General features: G+C 38.2%; 1 protein-coding gene across 5 annotated transcripts in view; it reads right to left on the reverse strand.

Moving 5' to 3' along the window:
• Positions 1-24,861, reverse strand: part of MAP3K9 (mitogen-activated protein kinase kinase kinase 9) — a 100,211-nt gene that overhangs the window by 69,645 nt on the left and 5,705 nt on the right. For all 5 annotated transcript variants that reach the window (XR_014184708.1, XR_014184709.1, XM_082059313.1 and 2 more), the window contains exons 2-3: positions 23,858-24,271; positions 1,091-1,271 (exon numbers count right to left, since the gene is read on the reverse strand). Coding sequence is in view for 3 of the 5 variants with exons in the window: in XM_082059311.1 (XP_081915437.1) it covers positions 1,091-1,271; positions 23,858-24,271 (595 nt within the window). In the remaining 2 variants the exon portion in view is untranslated. The remainder of the gene's footprint in view (positions 1-1,090; positions 1,272-23,857; positions 24,272-24,861) is intronic.

Consider the following 24,861-nt stretch of genomic DNA (forward strand, 5'->3'; position numbering starts at 1 on the left):
TGACACATTATTTATTCAGTAAAACTGGAAAAGGAAAATGAATATACCCCCACCAATCTCTGCCATAACAGCCAGACAATTCTGCCAGCTGGGATATTTCTTTATCCTGACAGATTTCACAGCTTGCACACACTTGTGTGGGAGCATTACTGACCAGTGAGAGAATCTTACTGCTCTAAAGACCAAGTCACCCCAACATTTCAATACTTCTCTCCCCACAGAAAAAGAAAATTCTGTCTACTTCATCTACTTTGGATGTCCAGTCTGATTCTGTGTCACACAGCATCCAGAAAAGTCACTGTCCCAGAGCTATTTACTGAATTCTGGATTTACTAAATCACTTAACAGTCACATCCAAACTCAATTGCTGGAAATCTATGGTCCAATCCTCACACTCCTCCCAGCAAAGCGGCTCCCATTCTCAAAAATACCAGTGCATGAATGGAAAACACAATATATACATGCAAATTACTACTTCTGGATTACATACTCAGAGGGACCTTGAAGAAGAGATTTATTATTTTATGTGAAAGATCAGAACAGTGGAAATTATTCATAAATTTATTATGGAAGTGAAAAAACATTGTATTCAGGTTGAAAGTGCAGAGAGAATTCAACTAGGTACAGTGCATTTATGTACATATACATCAGTGACAGGTAACTAGCAAAACAGAAAATGATCTTACTGTTGGTAAAACAGTAAAAAAAGTAATTTTAAGTATTTCATGGATTGGTTTATGGCCTTTGATTATGTCAGCCAATAGCCAAACAAGCACAAAACGTTTGTTTTAGATAAAGCAGAGGGAATTGGGATTCTGAATCCAAGGATAGTCTGGATGTAAATTTATAGAACAAACATTTAGAGGCACGAAGGAGCTGGCCCACCACTTCCTACAGTTAAAAAAAAAAAAGTTTACAATAAATACAAATCAATCTGAGAGTCCGATAGATGGAAAATTGGTGGATAAAGTTTTCTTAATACCTGAATTTTAATATTATGTTTAAAAATGAGTAATGGTGAACCAAAAAGAGCTTTCTTGGTAGTTCTAGTTACTCATTAGTATCCAATCACTTAATGGCAAATCAATACCTCCACACATCGCTGCCTTTGGAGAACATGGAGGAGCGGATGACCTCAGGAGCCATCCAGGCATATGTCCCAGCTGCGCTCATTTTGGTAGTTTTATGCCATTCCCTGGCCAAGCCGAAATCCGTGATCTTCAATATCTTGTTGCTCAGATCTCCATTTTCCACCTTTTCGAGTATCAGTACTGGAGAAAAGGGGGGGAAATAAAAGGTATGCAGAGTAAAGCTAGTATTTATGCAAAAAAGATCCTCCTGGAGATCTCCTGAATTTCAAGATTCTCCTTTACTTTTAGTTATTCAAACATATCACACTCCGTTATAAGTTATTTCAAGCTGATCCCTTTATCTGACAAGTGAACAGCTGTCTAGCAGATAACTTCAAATTTAACCAAAATACTAAGTCCCAGAGAACAAAGAGGTAATAACATAATTCTTTAATATGGTGCCCAGTGCCATTCTGTATAATAATTCTCTGCTAAGAAGAAGTGAACCACTGTAGCTTCTAGAAATCCAGATAAGGGAAGATATCTCCTAATTAATCCTCTCTCAGCAAGCCAGTAATAGCATCTTTTTCTTGAACTGCTTAGGGGACTTTTTTTTTTTAAATCCAGATACACACACAGGCCAGATATACCCTTCCTGTAAACGCATTAGAGTGGAAGCTCTATGTATATAGAATTTTTTAAAAGTCACAATTAAAATAAGAGACTGATGACCAGTAATAAAATGCCCAATTCAAGACCTCATATACACCACCATGTTATAGATACCATTTATATGAAACTATTTTTTTAGATAAGCTGCCAAAGTTTCTACCACGTTTCGGTGGCAAAGGAATCTATATCCTAGAATGTTAAAACACCCTGGAGGCAAAACTCAAGAATGATTTGTTAGAAGGCACATATTCCTCTTTATCCAAACTGTACTGTCACACTGTTGTGAAATGAGCGTAAACCAGAGGCCAGAAGTATCCACTCTGTTTTAGCAGCACCTTGTTATCCTCTTTATCTTAATGTGAAGTGACCACGCAAGTTGTGACAGCAATATAGCATCAAGCAACAGAATTTAATAAGGCCACTAAACCTTCATAACTAATGTAACCATAAGCCTGCGAAAATATTTTTGTCACTTTGTAAAGGGCTGCAAAGAAAAAAACATTTGTATTATCATGAGTTCAATGACTCTCCAGCAAAAGGCATCAACCCACTAATATACCATCATTATTGCAGCTACTCTATGTTGAATGTCATTACTGATACAGGTTCTTAGAAAACAAGGTTTTTTTTCCCCTCTATATGTTTGTGTTTGTGAATTGCAGAAAAAAAGCCCCACAGCCAAACAATCACAGATCATAACAGAACCATTGCAAAAATTACAGTACATATAAAAATCATATTCAGGACCATTTTTAGCTGTCCAGGAAAAGACTCAAGTATCAGTCTCAAGTGCACACAGTTGTTTTTATTTTCGGGGGAGGAGGGGCAGGGAAGATATCTTACATTCATTCTCATACTTCCCTCCAATAATCAAAACGGGATTTCCCGTGAAAGAAAAGCCAAAAGTGTTATTTGAACCCTTCTGCGTAGTAACTCATACACATCTAAATGTTAATATACTGCATTTAGTTTTATTAAAGTAAAAAACTGTCCTCTCAAAATTAAAAAAACCCCAACAGTTACCCTTTCTTCAAGGCTTCAGAATTCACCAAATACTACTTCAAGATTTTTGTGGGCGAACTCAAGTTGTGAAATAACTAGACTTACGGTTAAGCTCTTGGTTCTTGCATCTTTTACAAAATTCCTTTCTAAAACTAATGAATGCTCCCTTTTCCTAATGGCAAAAGAAGGAGGAGTTTGAGGCCTAGACTTACTATTCTCTTCACCTGGGAAAAAGCATGTGTTTTTAGAACCACACTTCAGTGTGGAACAGAACCGCCACAAGAAACAGAGATACAAAAGAAGGCTTCCTTTGTGCCTAGCAAGACTATCTTTTTTCCTTCTTTCTAGCAGCTGAAGGACTGCTAAGACAAGTTGCTAACAGGTTCCTCGCTGATTGCAAGAGTGAAAAGCTTCCTAGAATAAACATGCTAAGTTTCTTCTGCTAGTATGTACCCACTCTGCCTAAAGAGCTGACAGAATAATAAAATCTAATTCTAAATTTAAATGCAGTAATATATAGATACACAGTGAAGTTGCAAGGTAAAGTAAAACTTTGAAAGAAGAAAGCATGGGTCTGGTGGTTTTTTTTTTGGTTCCCTCCATAAGCACCACAAGCAATAAGCAAATTTGTTGTTCAGACGGTAGATCATATTCTGTTTGAATGAGCTCAATAGCAGGACAGAGAGCCAGATACCACAGCTGGGTTGTCCATACCTTTCTGGCAAGAGGTTATTTAAATCTAATTACCTTGATTTGTATTAAGTTCTACCAAAATAATTAGTACTTACACAGATCTTTTGTATCTATGAACTTGTTCTTTTGTTAGATGTAGGCTAAGTAAGATAAATCACCATGACAAAAGACCACAGAGGACAATGAAAGAGCTGGCTTTTTTGCAAGTCCTTGATTCCTTAGTAACATCCTTGGCTCCCCTATATATTTCCTTGTAATAACTGCTTGGGATAATAATCCTGCAACCCAAAATTGTAAAAATTAATTTTAAGAATCATATCTCTCTCCAGCTTCTTGTTGCAGGTTCTCCTTACCTTGGTCACTACAAACAGGTTCATTTGTAACTGCTAGGAGTCTCCCTAGCCCACCTGTCAGATTTTCAAAGTGAAAACCTTGACTGTCGCTCTTGCATTTGCCCAGATTTTAATGAAGAAACGTGTAAATAAACAAAATATTAATTCCTTTCAGCTTCTGCCTTAATCTCTTTTATGGAGAACACAAGCCAGGTTGCTAGAACACTGCAAAGGCATTTTACTCATGCTAATCAACCTGGTCTTCTTTACTTGTCAACTTTATCTATAACTGGCTATTGCCTCTTGTTTAATTCCTTGAGTGCCAGTTCTCTTCGGCAAGTGCTGTTTCTGCTGCACTCGTATTAGGCTACCACAATACAAAACACAAATAAGTAACGTACTTCCTACAATTACAGATTTAACATACATTTCCATCTTTGAATACATCTGACCACTTAGGATAGAGCTAACATTTGGCTACGTGACCAGCCTAATGAAAAAAATTCAGACACTAATATAGAGCACCTACACCAAAAGTGCAGTTAAATCTTCACATTCTGGTCTGTTGATTTAAAAGATCTGCACGAGATAGAGGTTTTTTAAAAAAGGTAGAAAATTCAATTAAGATTTTTTTTCACATTCCCAGCCTTAAAAAGAGAAATGGTTTGTCAGCAAGGTACTGGGAAGAAGAGAGCCGAATCAGCAGGAACATGCAGAATGTGTGTCAGCTTGGTGGTGGTGGATCAGTATTTCCCCACTCCAACAGGACCCATGCAAGAAACCTCTTCATTTGTACATGCACAGAGCCAGCCAAGTTGTAGATTAAGGTATGCTGTGTACTATTTGATGCTCCTAACAACTCAAAAACATCTTTTTCTTCTGTAGCACAGGCTAAAAGCTGATCTTAAGCAGCATGGGCAGGAGCCAGCTGGTACTGTGCAAATGATGCTGGTGAAGCAGAGCAGGTATTACAAGCACATTCAGACAGCTTTGAGGATCCAACTGCTACAGTAAAACAACTTAATATAGCAAATCATCAATACTGTTCCATGCATACTGCAAGTGCAAAGGAAAGCATGGTGGCTTAAACTTGCATTAAAAATTCTTGGTAACTTTAGGTAAAGGGTATCATGAACATGTATTCTTATAGAAGTAATAATCCAGAAGTGCTCACATATATTTTCATATACTCCTGAAAGACTAAGAACTTGTCCTCTGCAAAATAAGCTTCTGAAAATTAGAAATTAATTAAAGCTCAGATTAATTCTGTTCAGCAATACAGCTCTTCCATATATGAAGGTGTCCCAGCTGAGACAAGAATAAAGGAATATGATCCAAACAGGTCTTGGTACCTCCTAGGAAGACTTTCCCTGGATCAGGCAGTCATCCAGATACTGGTACATATGATTTAAATGTGTAATTTCAACTAAGAATTTATTAAGAACTTTATTACCACAGGGACTATCACGAATCATTACTGGTAATGACTGATCCCACTGTTAAATTTCTGGAGAGCCAAGCAGACAGCAACTGCTGAAAGACAACAGTCAGTCGAGACACATTAGGTCTGAGCTTAGATAGAAAGACAGAAATTAAACACTGGGCCTCCTCCTATCTAGATTATGATGAAGACCAGTCTTTTTCTTTTAAATGTATATGTCTATTGATGTTCCTCTATATTCTTTGAGAACATATTTGATGCTTTACAAGAAGCATCCAGGATAATTTTCATATCAGACTCTTGGGAGAAAGTTCCATGAAGTACAAAGAAAGAAGTAGACACCATGTAAACAAAGGGGTGGGTTAGGTAACAAAAGTCAATATCCCAACACTTACTGTTTTGATGACAAGACAGACTAACCAGAACAGTATACAGTAGAATTCAAAGATCATTTGACAAGACTCAGTCTGATACAGTCCTTGGTCATAACGTCTGACATTACAGCAAGTAAATGAACAACTGTGTATCGCTAGAGATCAGAAAACTTGTTATATTGTCAGTATTTTTTTAAACACAGGTTTCTACCTATGTGGTGCTTTGGCTTTTGCTCAGGACAAAACAAGTTGCAGTAACAAGGAGGAAAGGCAGCACCGCGTGGCTTGTGCTTTCATCACTAACTTCACAGCGTTTTCAGTCACCTCCGAGTAGCTCAGAGCTATAGGTGGCAGCTGGTAGCCTACTCTCTGAAGATTTAGGATACTCTATGCTTGGGACTTTGATACTTCATGGGCAGCCACCATTACCCTAACAGCACTAACTGCAGCACACAGGCCTGTAAGACCATCCCAGCTACCAAACAGCCTTTCTTAATTGTGTCATTTATTGTGTTTGTTGCCATAAGTTAGCTGAGCAATCAAGATCCATATTATGACAGAATCATCCTTAGTCAACAAGTACTGACATTTACCCCTTCAGAATCACAGTAATGTAGAAGAGTATAATTTCTACAAGAACAAGTCCATTTGCTTAATATATGGTTTTAGTTGTTTTGACTATTCAAGCAATAGTTAAGAAGCCAGAGCCAAAGCAGACTGAAAGTTTACAAAGAGCATCTTCAGTACATTCTGCAGATCACTGAATGCTGGCCATTAAACAGATCTTTCACCAGGTCTAATACTCTTCAATTAGTAGGGAACACATGATGCTGAAACAGAAGTGTCATTAGAGAGTTCCTCAGTCCAGTCTCAATCTGCACAAAGAGTGATGAGGAGTTAATTCAGCCAATGCTGGCACCATTTAAAGATGGTTTCCTGGTTAGTAAGGGGGGAAAAAAATTCATTATGTACCCAAGATCCTCTTATCCTTGGTTGCAATTTGAACTAGCAGCTTTTCCAGCAAAGTCAGAAGTGGTAGAAATCAACTTATTGAGGTCAGGTGAAGTCCATTAATTCTGCATGTGCATTAATAGCTAGCAGGCTCTTGACAGAATCCAATGTCAGTCTTAAATGAAAGTGATCAAGTCTTTAGAAGTACACAGATCCCAAAGAGGATGATTTTCAGTTTCATGAGTGATGGCTGTATATCAGTGACATCAAGAAGAATGAGGTGGTATATTGTGGGGGTTTTTTTCCCTACAGCCAGGGCCAACTCAGATGCTTTTGTTGTTTAAATGAAGATTTGTACTGAAGACAGACCTCACAGAAACAGACGCACTGAAATATGACTGACACAATAGTATCTAACACTGAGTCAGCTCTTCCTCCTGCTCCAGCCCATGCCACATTATTATGCTTTACTATGAGAGATGTTTGTCTTTCTAGTAATCAAAGCAATACAGAAAGCAACTTGATTAAGATTTCTAAGATACCACTATATCCTTCAACCTTCATGTAGTTGCTACTACTTGATCTTCAGTTCTGTCTTATCATCAGAAGTCATTATGGAGATGACTGCTCCGTGAGGCACTAGACAGAGCAAGATTATTTAATAGAACAGAGTTAGGGCTGCTGTTGGTCTAGTGAGACCTTTGAGGATGGTTCCAAAAGTGGAGCTTCATGTTAGAATACAGAACTTTCACTAGTAACTCATCAACTTTCACTAGCATGTTTAGGATTGGGACTATATGTATCTAGGACTATTTTATGTACTTTCAGCAGAAGAAATCACTGCAGTGAAAACACTGAAATCTGAAGCTTTAAAATTTTATTACTGCATGCATCCTGTACTAGTACCCCAAACCACTGGTTAGTTCTAAGGAGGCAAAACAAAGGATCAAAAGAATTCTGAAGGAATACAAACTGACATAAAAAAAATTAACAGATTAAATGCTAGCCAAGTTTCGACTTTGCCATAAACTGTAAGACAAAACTGCAGAATAGCTGCCCTGGAGGCAAGTTACAAACATTTCTATAGAGATTAAATTCTGTCTTGCATGCATGAAATAGATGCACACCCACCACAGCCTCTCCTGGTCAAAAGGTGAATTTCTTCTGCCTCCTCATGGATCATTACAGCGTAAGCTGGCTAGGATGAAGCAAACTCAAAGCATCTCAGAAGGCAGTCTCCCTAGGCTTCCAACATAATCAGAAAAGACAAAGACTCTCCAGAATGGTATTCCAAGCATAAGTCTAATGTACATGCTTTGAACTACTCTCTACAGGAGCTGATCCTGACCAGAGACATCTGTGCTAAGTGCCCAAACTCAAACCACATGAATCCCTGTGGTCTGGTTTAAGTAAGCAATTTAAATTAGAGAAGTTCCCCAACACAACATATGTTCAAGAGCATCTGGTGAAAACCAATTTACTCATAGTGGCAAGATTATCACAGTGCTCTGACCTTTTTTTTTAAAAAATTTTCAGAAATATATTGTTCTATTAGAAGGACAGCTAATGGAAGTCAAACTGGTACTACTGCTAAATTTGTCTTAAATAAAACTGTCTCTTGTCCCACAAAGGCAGCTGGAGATCATAATTCATTGCATCCTATACCACCCACCTTAATGATCCCTGAATCAACTGAAAAGTGAATAGAGAACATCTTCATGGAACACACAAAGCCTTACTGCAAGGAGGACCCGGTTACCAAATATTAAAGAACTGTATTTTCTTCACTCACGCATCAACCAGTAAGACATGAGATCAGATATACAAATGCACCATGACAAGGTAAAGACAGGGGTATAAAGCTGTATATCCTTTGATCTACTTGTATCAACATTTTAAGAAAAATCCTAAGAGAGCTGGGTAAACCACATCTAATATGTCAGTACCACTCCTGCTTCTTAGCCATTGCAGTAAGAAGTTTAAAGTTTGCTGAGCAAACTTTGTTTTGGACTTTACTATAGTGTTGCAATACAAATAACTGCTTTATTGATATATTTTTCATTCTGCTTAACCCAACTTATTTCTATTACAACATGTTTTTTCCTCTTTCCAATTATGCTAGAAGCACTAATTGGTCCAGATCTCTTTTCTTCTGCCAGAATATACACATTTCTATCCCTTCCCTTTCATTTTCATTTTCTTCTTCTCAAACCCATCTACTCTTTTTCCAAACACACTTCTCTACCCTACATGAACAGATAAGCCATCTGCATTGAATCTTTCATCTGATTACTAAACAAGCATGATAAAGCTTTTTTGGGTTCTAAGATGACCACTTTATAAAACCTCAGTAGTACATCTCCTGTTTTTCATTTAGCACCATACTACCTCCAGTATGCATCAAAAGACAGTTTAAAGGGGTAAATTACTTTCACAGAAAGAAAATTTTCACAAGAGAAAGTAAGAAAAAAAAATGTTGGCACCAAAATTAACAGCTACTGCGTTAATCCTCTGTTCTGTTCATATTACACCAGCAGAGCCAGACGACATGTTACAATCTCTCACAAACACAAACTTCCCCTGGAAGACAGTAACACTGTCAGATTTTTTTGCTTGTTTCTTTTGGGAGGGTTATTTTAGTTTTCACCTACACTTTTGGACAGTTAGGACAGCACTCTTAGTCTCCAGTGGGCCAAAATAACATGAAAGAGCAAGGAGGGAAAAATAAACATTTTATCGATGCTGATCCAGTTGCCAGTAACATCAAAGAACTGGTAGGATCTGGCTCTTCATTTCACCTTGCTGTCAAAATTAAGTGACCAGGCAGCAAAATATGGTCATATAGCTACCGTTTTCTGGTTTCCCAGCCTAGCAAAAGGATTAGGTTTATCTGCATAGTATAGCTCTGAACAGAATACTCCTTTGCTTTGCTTGTGCTGAAAGTTGATTCATCACTTTAGAAGCAGAACAACATTCAGGAAGGAACTACTACAGTGTCATCACCCATGGCAAAAATAGCACATTTTTATATATGAAGGTAGAAGAAAAGTGCTGCTGTCTACTATCTACTGCACAAAATAGCTAGGCGTACCAAAATTATCTGGCTGTACTGGCTTCAGCTTCTTCAATTACTCTGCTGCTATATACCAATTTATTTAGCACACAGCACATCAAGAAAATAAAGAACTCCCTGACTTGTCAGGCAAAAATTGATAGCAGAATATCAAGGAAAGCAAGATTACCTTGCAACACCGCCACAATAGTTAACCACCAAACTCCCTATTGCCCCTATATTTCATGACAACGGGTGTATCAGCAACTTCATGTTCCCTTTCCCAGTCCAGAGAGTGTGAGTGTATTAAGAAACAGGACAGAAATTGCAAAAAAATCCAAGACAGTCTCTTGTATGGTCCAGCTTACAGTTCACACCAAATCATTTACCTGAGCATGATGCTGCTCAGTAAGCCTGGCATAGAACAAAGATCTACTAGGTAATGAACACCAAGCCTGATGGAAATGTTTACAATCATGACATGGAGAAAGAAAAACAAGATAAGACAGGAACCAAGTGCAATGAGAACTCAGAGTACACAGACAAATATGGAAAGGAACAGACTGGAAGATGAGGATCCCTACTGTAGGGGGAAAAAAGCTGGATTTGTTGTCTGTGGTACACTGGGATGTATCTCTGACATGATGGGCAACGGCTGGCTTCATATTTAACTCCCATGTAACTTTTCCGCAACTGGGACAACATGGTCAGTATTTAAGTGCCAGAATACCTGGCATTTTTTTCTTTAAATACTACTTCTAGGCAGATCATGAAACAACAAGGCTACTACCTAGTGATAAAGCAACATTAACTCATGTGTTTTATTATTATATTTTGAAGCTTTATCAATTCTTCATAGAGACACCTACCACTAACAGTGCTTCTAGCATGCTAGGGTGGATAGTAGTGCTTTGAAACAGGTTGGGAGCACAATCTGAAGAAACTATCAGAAGCGTATTTGCCAGAAATGTAAGAAAAATCAGATTATGAAGGTAGTTCAAGTTAACCTGAGCTTAAAGGGAGCTCCTGGACCTAGAGATGGAGGAGGTGGTGGAGGTTCCAGGTGTGGCCCTGACTGTGATGTGAAGTTGAAAAGACCTGAAAAATCCAAAGGTGATCTGACTGCCTGTAAGTGCCGGTGCACTTCAGTAGTTCTGTTTTAGTCTTCACCAAACTTAGCACTGCTATGGGTCAAATGCTTTGCCATCCAAGATTCCAGAAATGAGGAAAACAGTCATATCAGACATGAGGAAAAAACACTGCAAAAGGATGTAACCTGCAAGCACATCCCACTCACATACATTCCCAAAAGCCCCTACTCATTATTTGGTGCGGTACTCTGTCTCCTTAGAGCCACATCAGCTGGGTACACAGTGCAAGAGCTAGAGGCAGCAACAGCAATGGGCAGGTAAGACTGACCAGAGGAAGGACTATAAATAGGATAAATGTCATCTTTGACACTTCACTTGCTGTAGAAACATTTAAATCATTGCGCAGCCAAGCAACTATCTGCACACTTAGTGAAGTTTCTTCCCCAGTCTCCCATATTCTTATCTGGACCCTCAACTAGATTTCTCCGTTAGTCCCAATGCTTCACCATATCTATTGTTATTTTGTTAGACTGAAGAGAAGTGAAAAGACCACTACTTAAAACCTCAAAGGCCAAAAAATGGCAAAGGAATTCAAACTCACCCAGAACACTAACTTATCTCTCCCAGAATAATACCATGCATTTTTGCTGCAGTTAGGTGTTTTTGCAGATCACTCCAGAGCAACTCAACCACCTACAGATACAACAGCCTAGTACCGGATTTGTTTTCCCATAGGCATTTGCTCACTTGTTACTGTACAATCACCATTTTCAACAGCAGTAAGGTCAACAGACAGCTACAAAGAGGGGAACTAATGCTTACACTGTCATAGCTGGAGTGTGAAAGACCATTGCTGCAGCTGCATACTCACTGTCGGTGGGAATATTGGATGCATTTTAAATAATGCATCCTCCATTCTGCAAACAGCAGCTTACTGTGGCTTCACTTACCAAAACGCAAAATGGCAAAAGTTTTGACAGACAGTGGATAAGCATCAGCCCATCCACTTCCTCCATTTAGATAATTCAAGTACTGTAAAGAGATGTATTAGATACCAAGTCCATCAAATCCAGGTGCAAGAGCTTTACAGAAAGATAAGAGTAAAACCTTTATGAAAACCAATGCTTTTTCACTCAGAGACCCTTAAATGCAAAACATGAGCAGGGTTTCAGTTCTAAAAGCTGCAAGCCTTTTCCATGGTAGGATTTCAGAGGAAGCCAGACCTGTAGGAGGAGGTACTACCATCAAACTTCTTCCTGCAGAAGTTTCAAGTGCAGGAGTTGAAGGAAATGGAGAATATTTCAATTTCTAAACAACTCCACATTTACCAAAAACTGTTTTACACAGGTTTCAGAAGTCAGCTAAAGGCTTACTGAAGCTGAAGTTGTGCCACAGGGGAAAAAAGTCTGATCAATATCACAGGATCCAGACTCTCCCACCCACCCACAGCAGACATGTCCAAAAGAGAGCCAATCTGTTACAGGAAACTTTGTACTGAACAAAGAATCTCCACACTCAACCCTGTTTTCTAAGGGGTTTTCAGACAACAGAATAAAGTTATCTGAACTAGGACAGCCCTAAATGCACTTTGAGAACTTCTAGCCAGAGGATCCATGAACACTAAAATATTTATAATACACTTAAATTTGAACTTCTTCCTGGACACACACACCCTAGAATCTCACAATTGTGACAGCTGATTTCGATTTACAGTATTTTTTATACTCATCTCCTCACAATCTAGCTGAAGTCTTCACTTTGTCGAAAGCCCTTTGACTGCCTTCTAGATCAATTTCTAGTCCAAACACTTTCAACTACTGGGAGGGTGTGAAATTCAGGCAAATTTGGATTTATATTTTTTAATTAAGTTTAATTCAGAAAAATGAGATCGTCCTCTTGCATGGGCCAATTACTACTTTTATGCTTGCTTTTATCTGAAAAATGAAAAAAAACCTTCCAGTGTTCTCTGAAGAAATGCACTGCATTCTGGAAGTCTTCCGGATTCTTATTTAGAAGATACTACAGTAATAGAAAATATTAATGATACTCCTATAGTTTTTGAGCAGTCCTTATTTGAAGGAGGAAAGTATCCATAGATCAAACAAAGACGTTCTTGTGTAGAAGAAGATGGTTTCACTGAACTTACTATAATTGTTCCAATCCCATTTTCCCCTCCCATGAATAAACAAAACTACTCAAGCTACATTTCAGCTCAGATGCTGGTAGTGGGAACTACAGGATGTTGGATAAAAATATAACCTCAATACATTGCTTCATGCTGCTGCATTGTCTGAGATCCATGGTCCCAGAGAGGCAGAAGCTAGCCACTAAGTCCACAGTTTGCTTAAGAAATCAAAAAAGCAGTGTCACTGCAAAAGGGACAAGGGACTGAGCTTGCCAGGTGCTCCTTTTTTTAATTATTAAGTCCTCTTGGCAGTACACTGGCACACTGCCTTAAGGACAGAACTAAGCTTTTGGGAAAGGATTTCAAAAACGCACTCCAAAATGAGACTTCATATTGCAGTGGTCTGCCAAGTTCTAATTTGCAATTTTAGCTCTACCTTCCATCGTTAGCCTGCACAGCTCTGCTTCACAAGTATCCAGATAATGAGCAATCTGCTCTTGATCCCACATTCAAAGTACTTAAAGTGATTAACAGATCTGCACATGGACTGAGTCTGGGCTTTCCGCATGCGGCCTTTACCTACCTTCTGTTGAGTACTCTGCCGTTCATTTCAGTAGGACTGCATCTTTATTCTAATATTTGTGGTGCAAAAGGCTAAGTGTTGCGTAAGATCCTGTAGAGTGCAGAAGTTAAGACTTGCTCAAAATTTCACATCTTAGAATGAAAAACAAAGAATACAAATATTGCCTCTACTAATAAGCAAATATTTTCTTTTATTACTAACCATCCAGCAACAACACACTTCAAAAAACACATACACCTTGGAAGCAAAAGCTTTTAATTATCGGGTAAGTGTGAGGGTGCAGCAAATCCATAAAGCTGGCCAACTGTCCTCTTCTATCAGTGTACAGGAGGTGATTGATGTGGCTGCACAGCAGTTCTTGGATTTTAAGCCGTGCGATACAGTAACTCTAAAGAGCTAATGCATAATGGGGGAGGGGATAGGAGCCTCCAGAGCCACTATATATTTAGACTGGATCCTTTCACCTAGCCAAGCTGAAAAAAGTCTTATCGCTTTAGTGTTCTGGTGCAAAACACTTTGAATGCTCCTGGAGAACACTCAGGTGAGTTTCCTGGAAAAATTGAGCTGTTCAGCTCTGGTTTCAGACTAAATTCTACCATACTGCTTACATCAGAACAACCTTCTATCTCAGGCATGGATTACTGTAGTCTTCAAAACCAGTTAAATGCTCCAAGGAAACAATATAATTACATTTGTACCCACACTGTTTCACAAAATTGCATCAGTTTGAAAGCTTGCTTGCAACAAATCAAGAACTGTATTAAGGCAACAACAGAAAGAGGGAAGAGTAGAATCACATGAATGATGTTCATTAATTGTCACTCAAGAGACTGTCTGTAAAGAGATTTAATAATAATGCTTCTTCAGTGGGAGCCATTTCCAGGTATCCTGTTTCAACTGGGATACAGTTAGTTTTCTTCCTAGTACCTGTTGGTAAGAATGTTGATAATACACTAATGGTTTGGTTATTGTTAAGCAATGTTTATACCAAATCAAGGACTTTTCAGCGAGGAGGCTGGCAGTGCACAAGAAGCTGGGAAGGGACACAGCCAGGCCAGGTGTCCAGACTAGCCAAAGGCATATTCCATACCATTTAATGTCATGTTCTGTATATAAACTTTGAGAGTTGTCTAGGGGGCTGTGACCACTGCTCAGAAACTGGCCAGATATCAGTTGACAGATGGTGAGCAATGGCACTGTGCATCACTTGTTTAATATATTCTATTATTTTCCCTTCCTGCCCTATTAAACTGTTTTTATCCTAACCCACAAGGATTATATTTTCCCAATTCTGTCCCCATCCCACTGGGGCAGGGGGAGTGAATGAATGGCCGTGCATGACGTTTAGCTGTCTGCCAGGTTAAACCACAACACCAGGCAAACAGAAACATGAAATTCATGATGAAAAGCAGCACACAACTGTTTTGCTTTGGTTTCAATTAAGACAACTCTATGGAAGAGTCAATATAGATGAAGTACCAGTCATTTCTGGAATAAGCTGATACTCCACAACATAGAAAGTAAGGAAGACATAAACACAGGCAGTAGCACAAACCACACCAGAAACTGGGGGTTTGGTTGGTTTGTTTGTGGTGGTGCTTTTTGGTTTTGTGGGGGTTTTTGGTTGGTTGGGTTTTTTGTTTGTTTTTTAAGCAGATTTAATTTTAAAAGTCTTAAGAAAGGGAAAGAGAGGGGTATTTCCATTGATCAGAACAAATGTCAAAAGGTTCTGAGGTGCATGATCAACACGAAGCCACAGCTGACAACAGTGAAATTCAGACTTTCTTGAATAATGGAAAGTTTTACCTTAAGCTGACCACAACAAGTTGCCAGCTGTTGAGAAAGAGACTAGTCCTGCACTGTTGCACAAGAAGGTTTATGCAAGATAACAGTTAATGCAGTAAAGCTACCAGAAAGCTGCTCAGTTTTTGTTGTGTTAGATTTCTGTTAGTTTTCTGACTCAACTTACTTGGTGATCAAAGAGTGTGACTACACAGTACCCTGATGAAGCATTAGGAATATCCCCCAGTTACCAGATGAACATAATCATATCAATATACGTGACTGATCACATAAAGCAAGAAGAAAAAAAAAAAAAAAAAAAAAAAATCCAAGGGCAAGATTGACAACACTTCAACAAGCACAAAAGGCATGAGTTCTATTAATGAAAGTTATGGGATTTTTTTCTTATTTTCAGGATCCTTGAACAATGCAAAGTCAAAAGCAACTAAAGACTATTTTCTCTAAATCCTGTAATACTTTTGTGGCAGATGGACCACATGACTTGGTTCACAGACATCCCACTGACCTTACACACACCATCTTTACAGCAATTATCCATACTAGCACTTCTTTATAGTATTCCAAAAACCCCTCAGAAATCCCCAATTTAAACACAGCAATTGTTGCAATAAGCAAAATCTTAGCAGCAGAAATATTTACTTGTTACTAGCAAATGAAGCTATCGGCACACTGACCATCATTTGCTACACATCTAAACAAGTACGCCTATAAATCAGCAAGGTTGAAGCCATGTAGCCGTGCTCACATTTTAAATGAGGGTTTCTAGTTGTAATACAAATAGCAAATCTTAACATTTCTCAACAGCCAAAGCAAATTCCAGAAGCCTGTTTGATGAAGCATCAGAGGAAGATGTTGTACAGCTAACTAGTAGCTTGGCTTGTAGCCCTAAAGATAATCCAGGACTTCAGTAGCACAGCATTCAAAGCACATAGAGGAGTTCAGAGATAATTTGGAATCCATATGTGCTTTGGAGAAAATTTGCTGGTTTGGGAGCATATTTTTCTTTTTAATTAAAAAAAAGATGATGTTTTAATAAATGCTTGATTAACACAACAATGCTTTTATAAAGTGGGGTGGAAGGACTGTGTGTGGCAGCAACACAAACAGATCATAGGAGGGCTGTCTATCTTCCAGCTACTTCCTTCTGAAGAGGACCCTGAATGATGCTGCACCATGCTGCCATTGCCACCACAACAGCTCTTCTACAGCCTGGGACCCAATGATATTCTATTACGCAAGTGAGTCCTGTTCTCCCTGATCTTAAGAAACACTGATGAAATCAAGTATCATTATAAATTCTAATACATTGCAATAGTTTCTCTTCCTTGTGCATGAGGTTCTGTTATTTATTTTTCATATCTGGAAAATGTTCAGGTCTGAGGAAGCCTGAATTTACTTTTCCATTAGCAGCTGGACAATTAAGAAGCAATTATCAGATATGCCAGTTAACTTTGGCAACCTTTTGGAAATCAAAGTCACACCAAGCTGAAACTATCCTAGAATCAGAAAGCAAACATGTACCAAAAAGCAGCTACTTAAAACCATAAGCTGTATCCTGTATTCTTTCCAACAGCTTAAGGTTTTCCTTGTCACACGGGAATATGCACCATCTTCAAAATGGGATATTACTTAAAATAAAGGAATCATCTTGGGTGATGAATCATCACTTCAAAGGGCAAGACTGTGCTTAAATTCTGATGCTTCAAGAGTGGTTTGCTTTAGATATGCTGAAATTCTGAAAGGAATTGTTTGATGAGAAAAGCAAAAGTGAAGCTGCTGACAGAAATTTCTCAAAGTTCAAATTAAGTTTATTGACATGGAAGCAAAGCAAAGAAAAAAAAAAGTGGCGCTGTAAAAGTTATTCTAGCTTCCCAGAAACTCCACAACAAGGCTCTTCTCAGTCTTGACTTGCTACTTAGAAGTTTTAATTAAAAGACAGATTGATTCCAGCTTTGTCACACACGGTGAGACAGCAAATTGATGGGAGTGGCAGACAGATGCCCAGGTCCACCTTCTGCATGATAGTGCTCCTAATCTGCTCTATGACTCCATATGCACAATTTGGAGAAAGTGCCAAATGTCACAACTCATGGCTCCTCAGAAAGAAAAGTGCAGAAAAATACATGAAGTAGCATAAAGATATGAAAAGGATATTAGCTACGTTTTTAAAAGTAATAGACACATTTCACTTAAAAAGGAACTCTTTGCGTTCTTGTCTACAAAGAGAAGAGAATCCATTTGTGAAATTGTCTTTTTGCTACTTGGTGTGGCCAGGAAAATACTAAAGTCTTAGAGTATAAGATTTATGCCCACAAGGAAGTCTTCATATTTTTGACTTGCAGTTAACAATGAAAAGATGAATTCATATTCAGCTAAAACTATTTACAGATGTATTACCATTTTTGAACTCTCAGAAATCTACTAAAATATACTGAAAACAAGACTACAACTTGAAAGCATCTGTCAAACCTTTCAAAGAAGAAAGTAGTTGCACTAATTTCACAAGTTAAGAAAAAAAAGCAAAGTAAACTGTCACTCAACTTCTGTGAATTCCCAGTGCCTCAACAGGGTAAAAATTAGCATCACTTTCAGCTATAATTTACATATTCTGAACTAATAATAAGACAACTTTTTGTTTTATGTGTTACCAGTATGAAGTTGATCATCACATTACCACGTGAAAAAGATTATAGTTATTGGGAATTTTTTTTTAACCGCAATACAAGTGACCAGGATATCAGCACAAAGGCTGATGATCTAGGGAGACAGAGAACTAAGCAGAGTAACCAGAACTAGAGTTATGCACCATTAGCAATATCATATAAAAGTCCATAGAATCAGATAATTGCTTAAGGACAGAACCTGAAAAGTCATCTTTAATCACCCTTAGGAGTATATTCAGGCTGTTTGAAAGGTTTGATTTCTACTATACACACTTTTTAAATCTAAAAAATAAATTTAAAATAGAGGTTTACTGAGTTTGTTGTTTTTTTTTTTTGCTCCCTGAACTGAACCAGAGAACATCTGCATAAAATTAATCTCCCAGCTGTTGTTGTGCATATGTTTCCGCCCTCCCAAATCTCACATTTTTATCCCTTTCCTCTTACAGAGCAAGGGACCATCCAACTAAGACTAAATCAATTATTAACCCAGTGTAAAGCATTCAGATGCCATTGAAATAGTTTCACTATACTTTACGTGAAGCATTACTCACACTCATTTAATTGCACCAACAAAGGAATCCATTCTGATAGAAGGTACAATATTGGAGAGTTAGTCAGCAAATTCCACTCAAGTACCAGAAGCAGCAATAATACTGCAGACTTCCAAACTCCTTTGCCAACATACTTTAAGCAGCCCCCGGAAAAGCTCTACTCTACATCACCACCAGAGAGAGGAAGAGGTTTATATTAAGTACTTTTCCTTCTCTAAAAAGACCAAAAGAAAGAAGAGTGCCAATTCTGAGTGGACTAGGATGTGAATACTGCAACAAGGAATGCAATAACTAATCACACATTATCAAGACTGATAAGTCACTTCCAAGTCATGTTCGTCCTTGGGTTAGATTTGAACTAGTTAAAGTAATCCCTGCTTCTAAATTCTGTCTGTACTTTAAAAAAAAAATAAATAACAAGGAATATTGTAAGTCCTAGGAACAACTGTCCAGAGACCATGTGAAAGTCAGCTCTACTAGCACTTTTATAAACAGAAAAATGCTTAACAACTGCGTAAAATAAACAAACAATGCTATAGCGGAGTTTGGAAATCTTTAGGAAGACAGAGAGCTGAATCTTAGGCTACCACAAGTTTACCTTGGTGATCCAAAAAGTAGGAGAGGTGAACATCTTCAGAGAACTCGAAGGGAAGAACTACTGACTTGACTGAATCAGAATTGTTGGGGTTTATTTTGAGCTCTATCCTACATCTTTATTTGACCTTGGCCTTGTCCCTTTGCTGCTAATCTTCTGTGCCATTTTGTGGAACACAAATGTCGTGACTTTTATAAAGCACTTTGCTAACTGGCATGAACACCCTCAGCAAAATCTTTCAGTGTAGTGTAAATAACAAATGTTTTTTGCTGAGCCAGTCAGTAAAAAAAAAAAAAAAAGCAAATATGCTTTTGCTAGTTCTCTGCATCATTAGTTAACTGGCATTATTCCTATAGCAATGCTAGCATATCTAACATTGACAGACAAACAGAAACTAACAGCACCAACTTCATTATTTATAATGCTTCACTAAAACCAACATGACTGCTCTTTTTGATCCTAAGTATAATATGCCAAGCACCTTCCTTCTGAACGGCCAGAAACAAGACTCAAATCACAGATATGAGATAAGAGATAAAAAAAGGGAAACTCTAAGAGCTGTGCTAAATGTGGTGATGTTGACTTCAGTGGGCATTCCTAGTTGCTTTTTTTCCACAGATCAGCATTCAGACTATTTAGGAGCCTTCACACTAGAAGAGGTCAACTACCAATTCTGTAATGTATGCTCAGCGGAGCACCAACATGCAGATGAAGAGGGAAAGGTTACTAATATCACCAGATGAAGAGAAGAAAAAGAAGCCAGAGAGGATTCTGTCAGATTAATCAGATCAATTTTACATGGAATAAATTGAATCTCTTGAATCAAATGCCAAAAAAAGAGAAAGACTTATCTCCTCACATAGCGGAACAAAATAGCTTTCCTGGGTTATCTTCATTCTCTTGTGTAGTTACATGACTGACATGCAAGTTGGTAATGCTACTGAACACTTGTCTGCCAGACTCACTGCCAACTGCACTGACAATCAGCAAAAGAATTTCAAGGTCCCCAAAAATAAATCACAGGTGTGCAATCTGCTCTCTGAAGATCTTTATGTACTAATTTCCTGATAGTATCCCCAAAGCAATAAAACAGGCAGCACTCCAAACATCCAAGATTTACAATAAAAATCTGCCTCAATTGAACACACTTCTTAAAACATACACTCTAAATGTATTAGTATTAGAGGTAAAGCAGTGATAATGAAAAACATCAAAAAAATTAAGAAAAATTATGAAATAGAGAAAATATCCATGTTTTCAGTTAAAAGAAGGGAAACAGGCAATTTGTTTGGAGCATGCTTTTTGATGCAGAGAATCTCAAGAAACAGACACCTCCTGGAATCTTCAAATAATACCCTGAAGTTTAGCCCCTATTAAAAAAGTTACCTCCTAAAGAAATCAAAACCTTATGTTCTTTACTATACCATCGGAAATGTTGATAACTATTCTGAGCATTGTTTTGAATCCTACTACTTGAGTCCACAAAGCTGCAATACCTTAGACCAAAAAGGATTTTTTTTCAAATCCTTATACATATATAATTAAGTAATTTCTTCAACTTTAATTAATGTGTCCACTTGACTTGCTTTAGTGTTTAAAATGTAGTGTGACCTTCTTAAAAGGTTCATCATGAAGTAATGCCTTTATGCATTCTGTATCTGCCTAAATATAGGTAGACATCTAAAAGCTAGGCATTCTCCAACTTTTTTCTATTCTAGCAGAAAATTTGATTTTAAATAAGGCAACTCTGTTCTCTCCCATTCCCCCATCTCACTCCCTAACTCCCAAATTAACTCATCCTGCAGCTTCAGATGGATAGTGCAAGTCCCAGCTGGTTCTTGAAGGCGAGTTGTATGAGAATCACTGTCTATTACTAAACATAGGCAGTACCAATCAGTAGATCAAGACAGCTGATGCTCCTATGACAGCTCTACAGTACTTGCAGATGTTTAGTACATGAAATAAATTTGTCTGCAAGAATCTTTCCCAAGTTCTTGCAAGCAGAAGCTGTTCCTTCTGCAGAGACACACCACTGTCTATCACTTGGTAGGTGGCTTGTAATTCTACAGGCACAAAGTTAACATCATAACCTGTCCTTGATTATCCACAATAATTAAGAAACCTAAATACATCAGAAAACCACAGAAAATGCAAGCCATATATACATCAGGAAGCAATAACATATTTAGTCCACTGATCTTTACAAAACCTGTAAAAAGCTTTCCATAGGAAACAGATCAGAGAAATTTCCAAGATACTTATTACATATAATGGAAAAGGGATTTCAGCAATGCAGTGACAGAGCATTCAGAAGAGACATGACTTGGGCAGTGTAAAGCTTTTCATCCTATAGATAACCATGACCTAAGTCCACCTGTATGCATAGGTAATATACACTTTTGGAAAACAAAAAAACAAAACATGAAAGACCAACAGTTCCTTTTCCCCAAGAAAAGCTCCCCCATTGTCATAATTTAATATTTATAATACTTGATTTATAGATATGCCCAGAAAATAATATATTATTTTCAAATGTTTAAAATAGTACAGATTTTTTTAAAAATTTATCTTCTACCACACAGTACAGAATTGAGAATTCTGTATCACCAAATTAATGTTAAATAGCTGTTGTAACCCATACCTGAGGTTACTAATTCATCTTATTTCAAAACAGAGTTACAAACCAACGAATTTTCCTTAAAATAACTGAAGTCCTTCCTTCCAGTACCAGCTCCCACATGTATTTAGTTTCCCAAATGTAACACTGTTTTCTATAAACTTAGCTGGGCTAGGATTTGCCTATACCCACCACTCCACGTGTACTAGATCTGATGGCATCTGTGGTCAAGACCACCATGTAAATTCTCTACCTCTACCCTCCAAACATAAAGAGATCTTTGAATCTTTCCACAGCCATTCCCACCCATTCTTCCTCCTCCTTTACTATTGCTTCCTTGAAAATGAGGAAAATTCTAGTAATACACATAGCAAAATCCTCCACTTCTCACTGAGTATTTACAGTGTAGCACAATTATGTGCTGCTGATTTGCTGTGACAAGACAATTTACTCTTGCTGCTGACAGTACAGACCTTTTCTAGCATCCACACCTGTGTCAGGTTGGTGACATTGTACACTAGTGTCCCCCTAGTTGGGCTGGTTCTCTGGTTGTTATGTTTCCCTTTTACAACTAGCAGTGTCTAGTCTGAATAAAACAGTGAAATCTGAAGCATTAACAGCTTTTTGTCTTAGAAATAACTTTCATTCTAAATGTCAAAAATGTTCAGACAGCATTAAGCAATAAAGTCTTAACAGCCTATTAGATAAATAAGCAAGCAAATGTTTTCTTATGTAAAGAGGAAAGGCTCAACACTTAAAGGCAACTATTCCTTATTCACAGATGCAGCCAGTCATCAATTAACAAGCAAATCACTCAATTTACAGCACTTATCAATATGCCCATATATATAAACTGCCATCTATAAGGGAAGGGTTTAGATATTAGAAAGACTTCAAAAACATTAAGATTGCCTTACTCTAACAAGAAGGCTAACTTTAATAGTATAATATTATAGAAACTAATTTGAAAGCTCTCAGAGTTTCTATTTTCAAACTCACTAACAAGAGTTAATAATACTTTTGTTTTTCCCTTCACAACAAACTATGTAAATTCACTGCCACAAGATGTGAGGCCAAAAAAATACAGGGAGATTCTGCAAGGCCTGGAAATTCACAGCATTGTAATGGTTAATGCCAGCTCTAGTGAATCTATTTAAGATATTAAAATTCCCATCTGTCAGACCTCTTTGGTAGATGTTATTGCCTTCAAAGCAAAAGAGAACATGTGCCTGCAACCCAGCCACTCGGTTCATACTGCTTCATATTAACTCAAGCCATAAAGGAAGATTAGTTCATACCATCACACCTATCTAAACCACTGCAGCCATCATGCAGGTACATGTTTGCTCTTGCCATCTAGACACAGACAAGCAGAGAGAAAGGCTAAACAGCTGCATGCAGGCATCTGGAAAGGAGATGGTGATCCACTGCAGCAGTTTCCTCCCACACTCATAGTAGTGCTCTATAGATGAGTTTGACTTCAAGGCAATTTTAAGTTTGACGAAACAGACATGCTATAAAAACAATACCCAAGTGGCAGTCAATAATGTTATTAGTATTACAGAGTAGCTATTCACCATGATTTCCAGAATCACAGCTACCAAAGTTCAGCCCCCGTGCTCTAATGGGTCAGCAGCATCCCATGTAAAGCACCACAAACATCAGCTGAAGTCCTGGGTGTACAAGGGAACCCACCGGGACATTTGATTTACCCAAGTTAACATTTCTGTCAACACCAGCTCTATGAGGGATAGAGAGAAGACTCAATTCAGCAGGGATGAGTTAAATCTCCCAGAAGGAAAACAGGCTTGCATCTCATCTATACAACAAAATCTAGCAAGTAAAATGAAAGCTTGGGAGCATTTATCTTTCCAAAGGAGCATTTATCCTTCCGAAAAGTAGAAAACGGTTCAACAAGACTTTCCAACATACAGGATTCTGCTGAAGTGCAAATAAAACTGAGACACTGTATTTATATAAACTACTAGAAAAGCATGCCCCATTTCCTGTTGTTTTTGCATCCAATCATTTAAATTGCTTCTACAAAGTGAAAGCACTCACATGTTTCTGGTGCTCTGTAGCACCATACCATAGTAAAATAAACCCCTCTGGTATTGAATTAGAGGATACAGTGGTTCACAAGAAATTATTTCTAAGTTAACATTATGCCCCTCTTTTCTTTGTACATTCTCTTTCCAAAACCTTACCCCAGCACCCAGGCTGCTCACTGTGTAGCACTTACTGTTGCTGGACTTCAGGTCACGGTGAATTATGGGAACAATTGCTTCTTCGTGCAGGTAGTTCATTCCCCTCGCAATCTGTACTGCCCAGTTCACTAGTATGTCAGGAGGAATCCTTTTACCAGACAACACTCTGTTTAGTGACCCTCCACGGGCAAACTCCATGATCAAGCAAAGATTAGGTTCCTTCAAACACACGCCCCTGAGAGCAATGATGTTGGGATGCTTTAACATTGCGAAGAGCTTGGCCTCTTGGCGGACATTCTCAATGGTCTGGCTGATGTCCTCATCAGGGTCATAGCGAGCTGCCTTCACAGCAACCTCATCTCCTATCCATACAGCTCGATACACTTTTCCGAAGCCCCCTATGCCAATGATTTCCTCCAGAACAAGCTCTGAGAAGTCGATCTCCAGGACTAGGGAAAGAGGAGAAAAAAAAAATATAAACATTTAGCAACTATGTAGCCTTTACAACAACTGAAGGTCCATGTTGCCCAACCTCACCTTACCTTTGGAGGAAGGACCAATTCTAAGTCCAAAACAAAACAAATGAAAACAGTAGTCCCTTCTGACAACAATTCATTACCAAATAGTGTGGTAAAACTGATCTTGCAGTATGATAAAACCTGTACAAAGTACTCATTGTGAACAGTGATGAATTTGTCCTAATGGTGGTGAATGACACACTTAATAAAATAGTCTTCTCTTAACATGCTTAAACCCTTCAAACACTGAGACCCCTTTAAGGATAAACCCTCATTTCCTGCCCTCAAGGACAGTACAAGGTTCCAAACAAGAAAAACACAGCCACAGGGTAATCTTCATCAACTTGACTACAGTGCTTAACATGACATAGCTGAATTTCAATGCAAAATCCAACTGCCACTGCGTTTGTCCCTTATTTGAATGTCTCTTATTCAACTGCCACTAACAATCTTCCAGTCCTTCCAAAATCATGCTTATTTTTCCACATCTCTACAAGCTTTGCAGATCTGTTCCCCACAAG

This window comes from Streptopelia decaocto (assembly GCF_964273445.1).
Source record: "Streptopelia decaocto genome assembly, chromosome: 7".
Classification (NCBI taxonomy): Eukaryota; Metazoa; Chordata; class Aves; order Columbiformes; family Columbidae; genus Streptopelia; species Streptopelia decaocto.